Below are 10,889 nucleotides of genomic sequence, written 5' to 3' on the forward strand. Positions count from 1 at the left end.
GTGGGAACGTCGTAGTGGTGCTAGTAGGAGGCTGGCAGTTCCATAGTAGATGTACCAGGGTTGCTCGTGCTTCTTGGAATAGACGACAGATGTCCGTGGCGTACACCTCGGGGCATACGTACCGGGCAAGGGCTGGGGTGAGAACAGAGTGAGTTTGCAGTTGGCGAAAGAGGACAGCCTCCGTACGGGTTACATACCCGGGTGTGGGGGAAGCATATATCTTCTACTGTTGCGGTACCATTGTACAATTTCACTGTAGGCTAACAGGGGTTCCTTGCCGCGTCGTATGACTCGAAGGCGTCAGTGCAGTCCTATCCTGTCGTGTGTCAAGCTAGACCTCGCGCTGCAGAGTGGACTGCCCATCCACGAGACATCATGTCCCATGTGGGCAAGGGACCATTTAATGTAGATGGCATGGTCACTGGCTCACACACTGCGAAGGATACGAGCAGCTTCCGCACACACAGTGTTTCTGGTGTAGTGGAGGATTGCAGCCTTGGAGTCGCTGAGGACCGTTGTACACTGGGTATCTGTGATGACCCAGGCGATGGCGACTTCTTCTGCCTGGGTAATTGTAGATACTCCGACGCTGGCTGCTGTTTGAAGTACTCTCGTAGTGGCAGGCATCGTTACGGCAACGTATATGTTGTGGCGGAGAGGGGTTGCATCGACATACACTGCTCCGTTGTCCCGTGCATAGAGGTCGATCAAGGTTTTCGCCCTGGCGAGCTGTCGTTCCCGATTATGCTCAGGGTGCATGTTGCGAGGTAGTGGCGATAAGACGAGGTGCTGTCGAAGTGCACCTGGTAGACTTTCGTTCATGAGCTCTAGGTCGCTTGAAGGTGTAAGGCCGGCTCTTTGTAGTATGTGGCGTCCCGTTCGTGTTGCAGACAGTCGTTAAAGTTAAGCGACGCGTTGTGCTTCAGCTATTTTATCTAGGGTGTTGTATACCCCTAGAGCAAGAAGCCTTTCGGAGATCGCACCTTGTAGGAGACCCAATGCGATTTTGTGGACTTTTCGGATAGTTGCATTGATGTGGTCTTGCTCTTGTTTGCGCCAGTTGTGAAAGGCAGCAACACAGGCGATATGGCTTATAGCAAAGTATTTAATGATTTGTACGAGACTGTTATCCTTCAGGCAACACGCCGTATCAGTTGTGACGCCGATACTGCCTTGGCTGCAATCATGGTCACCGTTGTTCCGTAGCCACAACCACGTTCAAGGAGCATTCCTAGTATCCTGATCTTGGACAATTCAGAAATAAGTTGCCCTTCTTTTTTATGCACTTGTATGTTTTGTATATAGTCCCTTTTACGTCGCCCGGAAGGTGGGATGATCAGTAGCTCAGACTTGGCCGGGGAGCATATGAGGCCCGTACTGTTCAGTTGCTCCTCTATCACATTTACAGCTTACTGTAGCGTTTCTTCAATGTCACCATCACTACCTCCTGTCACCAATAGGGTAACATCGTCAGCGTATATGGTGTGCCGGACGTCTTTAACTTGTGCTAGACGGTTGGCTACGTCGATCATGACTAGAATAGAGTGGCGGAGAGATAAGAGAGCCTTGCGGTGTTCTCACGCTGCTCAGTTGTTTCTCCGGTAGCTCTCTTTGGCCCGCACAGATCTGGGTGTATCTTCCCCTGAGGTAATCTCTGATTTAGTTGTAGTATCGCTGACCCATTTTGAGGTTTGTCACTCCTTGTAGGATCGCGGAATGCTGCACTTTGTCAAAAGCATTTTGTATATAGAGTCCGAGAATCGCTCGTTTATCCCGGGTAGTTGAGTTGTCGGCAATTTCCCGCTTGAAAAGTAGCATGGCGTCCTGGGTGTTCAGCTTTTCACGGAATCCCACCCTAGTGTTTGGGTAGAGTGCGTTGTCCTCTAGATACTGTTGCCAGGGGTTTATAAGAACATCTTCGAAGACCTTGCCCAAACATGATGTATGGAAAATGGGACGTAGGTGTTCAATGCCAGGCGGCTTTCCCGGTTTCGGGATCAGGATGATCCTAGCAGTCTTAGATTGGCGAGGAAGTCGGCCTGTGATCCAGCAGACGTTGAAGTATCTAGTAAGGGCGTCAACTGCAGATTCATTGAGATTTTTGAGTGCCTTGTTCGATACCCGGTCAGGACGGGCTGCTGACGCACAGTTCAGGGTTAGTAATGCAGTCCGAACTTCCCATGTTTCGATGTCTCGGTATAGGTCGGCATTATTCATTCCGGCATATTCCGGGTGGTCGTCGGTGGGTGTTACGGGTAAGTAATTTTCGTCCAATCTTCTCTCTACTTCGCTTTTCCCTATGGCCACCAATTCTCTGGGGAGGATACGTTGTAACGTGTTGTGATGATGGCTCTTTTTGTTGGGGTCACCGAGAAGAGGCCGGAGCAAGTTCCAAGTCTTACTCTGATGAAGTTGCCCATCTGCCTCTGCAGAAAGCTCGTGCCACTGTTGCGGACATAACACCTTACAGTGGGCCTCGATTTGTCTATTGAGGGTTGCCACCTTTTTTCGGAGGCGACGGTTCAGACGTTGCTTGGTGGATATATTAGCTTCCAATAAGTGCGCCAGGTGACTATCCAGATGGAGGATATCGTCCGCAGTCTCTACCTATTTCTTGCGTGACTTCCTTGGTCCTTTGGAATACAGAAGCCGCCCAAGCTTCAATATTATCTATTTCGATTCTTTCGGTGAGTACAAATTTCCGGAAAGCTGTCCAATTCTTATGGGAGTGTTTACGTATGTCCGGCGTCTTTTCAGAGAGGGGAATGGTGATTTCGAGGACATAATGATCACTACCTGAGTCCTCATGGGTGTTTCTCCATCGGATAGGTGGCTGAGTGTCCGGCGCACTGACAAATGTTAGGTCAGTGGTCCTGTCTCTTGAGATCGAAGTGCCACATCGATAGGAATCGGTTGGGTTCGTGATCATAGGAAGACCGTCTTAAGTTCCATCCTCTATGAGGTAACGGCCTTTGGATGTAGACGTGGGATAGCCCCAGTCTTGATGTGGAGCGTTGAATTCTCCACCGATGATGATTGTGCTGTCGTTTCTGACCCTCGATGCCTTGTGTAACAGTGCGCGAAAACGTTGCTGCCGGTGCTTAGGGTTACTAAACAGTGTTACGAGAAAAGTGCTTGTGCGCTATTTTTTCCCGGTGATGACCTCTATAGCACAATGTTCGATAGCCCTGCTGTCTAAGAGTTCATGTTCGACAAACGTGATGCCTTTATCGACAAAGATGGAAACTCCGCGCCCAACTCCTCGTGCTTCCGCTCTTGCACTAGGTTGGCTAGCGTGCGTGCGGTAGCCAGAGAGCTTGGGTGTAATTTCGCTATGAGTTTCCTGTCCGGTTTGCGGGAAAGCGTTGTGAGGTGCTGTTGCAGAAGTGCTTTTTTACGTGGGTAACCATTGCAATTCCACTGCCAAATGAGAAGATCTTTTAGTGTGGAGGTCATGATAGGTATTGCACAGGTGTGGAACTTGGGATAAAGGCATTGTCGGCTGTCTTAGGGTTGTTGGAACCGAAGGTATCATAGGTGGTGGTGCTGCGCGCTCAAGACGAGACAAGGCGAGGAACAATAGTGCTGGGCTTGTATTCGTAGCAGCATAGTCTGAATCTGTTATAAATGATCAGTAGTCTTCTTAGCAAATGTTTTGAATCTACCCTCAAGAGCTGTGACACGCGCCTCAAACTTGTCTTGTCGTGCTTGCCATTTCTTTTCCTTTAGCGTAGAAGAGAGTTCCATCGCCCTTTTTTGTTAGTTGGCTCACTGACTCCTTGCGAGGTGCTAGACGTTACTGCCGTTGGTGTAAGAATCGGGGCAGGGGTTGGAGGTGCCTGCTGGCAGCGCTGCTGCATTGAGATTAGTTGATTCATCTTCTCTTGATTTTCCCTGTAAATTTGCTCAAGTCTTTTAATTTTCTGCTTCATCTGCTCATACTCAGTTCGAAGGGCCTTCAAAGTTGCCGACTCCAGGGTTGGACGATATACTTGCATATCAGGCGTTTTCAGGGTATCCGCCCAGGCTACGCGTTCCTTCGATAGGGACGGTTGGCTATTTCGGCTGACAGTGCGTTACCGCGAACCGTTGCCGCGTTGCTGGATATTATTCCTGGACTTCGAGCGACTTCTATTGTTCTTGTCGTCAGAAGGCTGACGCAATGGAGGAAAGCGGGAGTCCGCTAGGTCTAGAGCCATGGGTTTGCCAGGTGTTGTTGACGTTGTTGGTTATCTTGCAGCTTGCTCTCCCATTGTCTTCCCTTTACAATATATGGAATCCTGTACCTGTTTGCGCACTCTTTCGCCCCAGTTGCATGACTGCCGTTACACAGCTGGCAAAGAGATTTGCAATGGCGGGCATGCTTGGCGTTAGGGTTAGCTTCGCCGCATGAAATGCAAACTCTTGTATCTGGGAAGGGACAAACATCCCCCCTATGTCCTTTTTTACCACACTGTCGGCAAACGCCGATATGTTTGCAGTAGAGGCTACATTTGAGTAGCAGAGGGCCGTATTTGACATAGGTACTTTATGGCCGCCAAAAAGTACAAGGACCGTTGTAGTAATTCCGAATCTGAGGGCTTGCTGGGCCAACGGTTTGGCGGAATTGATTATATTAGCATAATTATCCTGTGGCGTATCTTCAACACTCACTCCTCTAATTACTCCTTTTGCGGAGTCTTTCTGTGCGGCTTGGTACGTGCAAATATCGTGGGTCTTGCCTCCAATAAAGAGAGTCTTAATTCTGAGGTACTACTTAGCTCGTTGCTGACACGGAGTGGTGATGACTATAATATTCTGGGCATTAATATTGCAGATTGTGTCTGCGCTGACATCTTGTATCAAAACTCCGGATGATGCTAAGACTGTGGGCATGACGATAGTTGCTTCTGTTCTTGCTAGGTTCAGCCCACCACATGGTCGAATAATGATCTTGATATCCTCTCTAGGCAGCACTTGCGGCATGCGAGCTGCCTTGGTAAGAGCTGTGGCTATCCTCTTGGCATAACTGGCTCTCTGTCAAGGTCTTGATGAGCGACCAATGGCAGGGAAATCACCAGTTGATGGCAAGGCTTGTTGTTTGTTGCGCTTGCCGGTGGTGGTCCTCACCGGGGACTTCGATGCTCGTGTTGCCTTCGTAGTTGCCCAATTGCATATCAGGGCTGCCATATTCTTCCGTCGGCGTCGTGGTATCCATTTCCGTCGTTGTAGATGCCATGGCGTGGTCAGCGAGGCCTATCGCTAGGCCTAGCCGCCCGAAGTCGGCCCGTCGGTGCCGGTAAAAGGCTAGGCTTAGCGTGGTCGGGGCACCGCACACAAAGAAATCGGATAGAACTCCAAAACTACTGGGAGCAGGTAGTCGAAGATGGTATCGGTAGATACCGGATGACCTCTAGAATACAGTACCGTAGTGGAAATTGTGGTACTGGCGAATTATGCTGCATTAAATGTCATTATTGCAGGAGGCGATTCGAAGCACGTCCGCTCGCCTCGACCATTGCAGCGTCACCCTACCTTGGCAAATCTTCCGCGTCCGTGCGTGTACACCGTCCATCAGAGAAATCAAAGCCCCTTTCTTAAAAGAAACATTGTTAAAGCGTGAAGCTTTTGCCCTTGCAATCTGAGTTTAAAAGTCCGCACAATCTAAAATTCAACCTGACTAATTCCAAATCCAAAGTCCACTTCAACTCAGCCAAGGTACAACGCAACGCGCCACCCTATACTCCCAAATTCCAAATTCAAACCTCCTTAGTGTATGTATTTCATTATCATCATGATCGCTAACCGTGTGTACTGCCAAACTGTATTTTACGCAATTGAAGAGATCATTTAGGTGCGCAAACAGATCCCGTTTTTGATGGAGTGTTTGATTGATGCACCCTTTTTGAAACCCATTGTGTAAAATGGGCTTTTCTGCACTGTGTTAATATTTTGTTTTCCTTCAGTGTTTTACTCAAATGAGCGCGCTTACGGAGGCATAGACAGCTCTGCATTAAAAGAAACAGGAAAAGCTATTACCGCTCGTTCCTTCCAGGAGAAGGGTGGTTGCGGAATTCTTGATAGGGAAAAAAAGTGAGGACACCTGGAATCACAAAATGTGCGCGTTGTTTGCATACTGCAAGGCGTCGCAGCACTGGGCTTCTTGGCCTCCGTCATGTGAGCTAGCGTGGTGGAGAGCCACCACGAAATGTTGCTGCTTTTGTGATGACGACCATAAGCCGAAGACAAACTTAACTGGTTCACTGCATGACGAAAGATGAGCCCAGCCAAGACGAGAACAATGCCCTTATGGGTGATGGTACAGTACAGGACTCGAGCAGAGTGACAGCATCGATACGCTGATCCAAAAGAAATAATCTTCTGCGCTCAGAACGCGCGTATCTTTGTCCAAAGCTGTAACGGTCAAAACAGTAACTCTGGTGCTTTTGCACATGGCGCGAACATAGTACAGACACAAACAACGCTCTTTCCAGAGTTCGTGAGGAGCGGTAGTAGTGGCGCTCGTTGAGTCTCATAGGGGGTGTGAGGAGATCTCCACTGCAGCGTCCGTGTCCTTCGGGCAAGTCGCTGCACGCCGCGTCTGCAGCTGCCGGAGTTTGAATCTCACCGACAGCGAAGCGCCCACGATCCGGCCGTTCCCAGGCATGTTGTGATCTATCCTACGCAGGCTTCTCGCATCTCGCAACTTGCAAGATGCGCGAACACAATTGCGGCGTGCAGAATCGTAACAGCGTGTAGTGCGTGATTTTGGTGAGGAAAGGAGCCATCGCTTGACAAATTTTAGCTTAACTCCGACTGGCGCCACTAGATAAGGTTACATAGCATCGGCACTCTTTTCTCCTAGTGTTCGGCACCGCCGCATGACCACCGGTCAATTCGCATCACGTGACATTTGTTTACACTGCGACAGTCCATGGGCACTGCCAAAATATTTGGTTGTTTGTGGGTTTTCGTCCGTCAACTCCGGCAGACTTAGCTTGTCCTCAACACTTTGCGGCTGGGCACCATAGACGTCGTTCCGAACGCGAATCAAGCAGCAGAAATGTGTTTAAAGATGCCGTTTTTCTGCGTTTCCGGTAGTGTTATAATTAAATGACCCGGTCGAAGTCAGCGGAAAAGCCGTTGAAACGGCGATTTTGCAACGTTGATAAGGCTACAAAACGGCCGCTCTTTCTGACATGGGGCCCTATTCTCGACTGCACAAATTGCCGGCAATTTTATGCGTAAGCACAACGTAAGCAATCAGTGACCTGCGGAACCTATAGCTATGACGACATGCAGTGTAATTTGACAATTCACTCATAAAGATCACAACCAATGTATGAAATATTGTGCAAGAAAGATATAAAAACACTTGGCATGTACTATAAAAACTAATACGGTGGCTGAGGCTGACAAGAAAAACACATTTGTGTAGGTCGAAATTGGCGTCAACACCACAAGGCGATCGAGTAACGTTGATCCAAAAGCGAGCGAAAGGCGGATGTAGGGCTAAAGAATATCACACAATTTTTTTACCGTATCTATTTATTTCTTTCAATCGCTTTTAGTAACATAGCTGGGCTCTCTGCTTCAATGCAAGCATTGTTGCGTTGTCACTTTCCCTGCCGCCACTGCCGCCACACACCATCGTCTGCTGCTGTGTTACAAGTTTATAGCGTGATCACAGAAAAAGACGGCCGCGACCATCGCTTCTATGACACATAAAGGCAGCGAAGCGCGACGCCTGATAACCGCGGAGCGCACCGATGTCGCCGATTCACTCATTCGTCAAGCTCGACTTCAATCAGCGCTGTAATAAACCAAAGAGTAACTTTTCTTTGTTATTTATCTCTTGACTTCGATCATGTGACCCAACAGCTTACTAGGACGAGTGTGGACAAATGCCATGCATTGGGTTCTCTTTGTCATGGAGAGGCTTGTACTGCCCTCTTATGCTGAGATTACGCCAAACAACTGATTTTTATTTGATTGCCAAACATAAAAGCAAAATACTGTACGTTATTTGTATGCTCAATTATGGCTGACTTGAAAGCAGTTGAAACTATATTTTCTTTCGGCAAGAAACATGCTTTAAGTAGCGTGCATGCGAAACTGCGCCTGCTGCAAATTGACGGACATTTCGCGGCGCCGAAGGCCGGGGCAATTTTTTGCCCTATTTTGCTTGTATTTTGTGACAAAAACACCCGCCATTTTTTAGCTGTTACGTAGCATTACGTCACTTTAACGCAGCCTGAAGTTGCCAACACATGACGTAATCGTTCCCGCCAACTGTTTAAATTACGTCATGCCTTCTCAGCCAATCACAGAGAGAGCGTGTATTACAGGAATTATTGTTGTTGAATAGCAAAGACAGGCCTACGTTGTCATGTCTAGTGCTTTTTGTCTGTTTTTTATTTGCCGGCCAAGAATTATTCGCTTTCAGTAAAGAGAAATAAGGCAAACTTTAGAAGTGGTGCCCGTAAACGCCATAAAACCTCAAAATCACGACAACACGCACAACCGCTTTGTCAACCGGAAGCACGTGACCAAAGTTGAAAGCCAATCAGACAAGACTTCCGGTAAATTGCCGGCAATTTGTGCAGTCAAGTATAGGGCCCCTATACTCGACAGCACAAATTGCCGGCATTTCGCCCATGTTCTTTCGCGTAAGCACGACGTAAGCAATCAGTGACGTGCTGCGCCTATAGCTATGACGACATGCAGTGTAATTTGACGAGTCACTCATAAAGATCGCTACCAAGGTATCAAATATTTTGCAAGAAAGATATAAAAACACTTGGCATGTACTATAAAAATTAAGACGGTAGCTGAGGCTGACAAGAAAAACACATTTCTGGACGTCAAATTTGGCGCCAACACAACAAGGCGATCGAGTAACGTTGATTCAAAAGCGAGCGAAAGGCGGATGTCGAGCTAAAGAACATCACACAATTTTTTTACCGTATCTATTTATTTCTTTCAATCGCTTTTATTAACATAGCTGGGCTCTCTGCTTCAATGCAAGCTTTGTTGCGTTATCACCTTCCCTGCCACCGCCGCCACGCCATCGTCTGCTGCTATGTTACAAGTTTATGGCGTGACCACAGAAAAAGACGGCCGCCACCATTGCTTCTATGATTCATAAGAGCAACGAAGCGCTACGCCTGATAACCGCGGAGCGCACCGATGTCGCCGATTCACTCATCCGCCAATCTCAACTGCAATCAGCGCTGTAATGAACTAAATAGTCACTTTTCATTGTTATTTTTCTCTTGAGTTCGATCATGTGACCCAACAGCTTACTAGGACAAGAATGGACAAATGCCATGCATTGGGTTCTCTTTGTCATGGAAAGGCTTGTACTGCCCTCTTAGGTTACGCCAAACAAATAATTTTTATTTCATTGCCAAACATAAATCAAAATACTGCATTTTATTTGTATGTTCCATGATCGCGGACTTGGAAGCAGTTGAAACTATAATTTGTTTCGGTAGGAAACATGCTTTAAACAGCGCGCATGTGAAACGGCGCCTGCTGCATATTGCCTCCCATTTCGCGGCGCCGTAAGCCGGGGCAATATTGTGCCCTATTTTGCTTGTATTTTGCGACAAAAACAGTTGCCATTTTCAAGCTGTTACGTAGCATTACGTCACTTTTACGCAGGCTGAAGTTGCCAATGCATGACGTAATCGTTCCCGCCAACCGTTTAAATTACGTCACGCCTTCTCAGCCAATCACAGAGGGGGTGTTTATTACAAGCAGTATTGTTGTTGAATAGCAAAGACAGGCTTACGTTGTCATTTCCGCTGCATTTAGTCTGGTTTTTTATTGCCGGCCACGAATTATGCGCCTTTAGTAAGGAGAAATAAGGCAAACTTTAGAACTGGTGTCCGTAGACGACATGAAACGTCAAAATGACGACAGCACACACAACCGCTTTCTCAACCGGAAGCACGTGACCAAAATTGAAAGCCAATCAGAAAAGACTTCCGGAAAATTGCCTGAATTGCCGGCAATTTGTGCAGTCGAGAATAGGGCCCTAGGGCCCTTTTGTGCCTCATTGGCGCTACTCTGATACCTTATCAAGTGACACTAACTCTGACCTCTTCGCCTTCACTACGGAGTTCACTGCGCACGCGCGCGTGGCGGCGCCTAGTAGCACCTATGTGTTGTCCGTGGCGGAATTGTGAATGTGGCAGTTCTGCTGGAAACGAGCATTTGCTCGACAAACTAAGTGTAACTGCTATCAAATATGGCTTAGTTTATGGCTACGATTCCATGGTAAAGTGAAATACAAACAACGGAGCTTGTGGCTTTCAGTATATACTGCGCATTTTGCGACGGTCCGCGTATGTGCGGGGCGAAAAAGTTAGGAGAGTTCGCGACCAACCCTGATATGGAAAAACCATCATAATTCCAGAGTCCGTTGCGCGATCAGCACGAAATAAAAAGAAAGAAACATAGCTGCGTGCGGTGTTTTCACTCATCATAGCAAGAAAGTCAGATAAAAATTGCGTGAACCGGCGCCGAACGTGGTGGAAAGACAAACCAAAACGCTTGCACGCCAAACGCCGGTGTTTCCATGTCAACGTTGCACACAAACTCTCGTAACTTGTTCGCACTGCGCATGCGCGGCATGTACTGAAAGCACGCGCTCTGTTGTTCATATTTCAATTCATGACTATAGTACGTATCGTACTTGAGACGAAAAATATTTCTTGCGGATTACCGCGGTCAACCCTCGAGAGGAATAAAATTTGCTCGAACCTTTCGCCAAATCTCCACGCCAATTTTATGTCGTGTGAAAGGTAGCTTCGCCGGTCGGCCAACCTACACAGTGAAATGCCGCATTTTTTTGCTTAGAAAAGAAGTCAAACGACACTTTCGCAAGTCTTCCCACGTTCGCT

The 10,889-nt window shown here is 47.8% G+C and overlaps 1 protein-coding gene across 1 annotated transcript in view; it reads right to left on the reverse strand.

Annotated features, from left to right (window-relative positions):
* LOC144153502 (uncharacterized) overlaps window positions 1-5,218 on the reverse strand; it is a 78,788-nt gene extending 73,570 nt beyond the window's left edge. The window contains exon 1 of the mRNA XM_077685138.1: window positions 5,110-5,218. Within this exon, the coding sequence (XP_077541264.1) occupies window positions 5,110-5,218 (109 nt within the window). The remainder of the gene's footprint in view (window positions 1-5,109) is intronic.
* Between the last annotated feature and the right edge of the window lie 5,671 nt (window positions 5,219-10,889).

The sequence above is a fragment of the Haemaphysalis longicornis genome, unplaced genomic scaffold (assembly GCF_048455015.1).
Source record: "Haemaphysalis longicornis isolate Haplotype H1 unplaced genomic scaffold, Haemaphysalis longicornis Haplotype H1 scaffold_9, whole genome shotgun sequence".
Lineage (NCBI taxonomy): Eukaryota > Metazoa > Arthropoda > Arachnida > Ixodida > Ixodidae > Haemaphysalis > Haemaphysalis longicornis.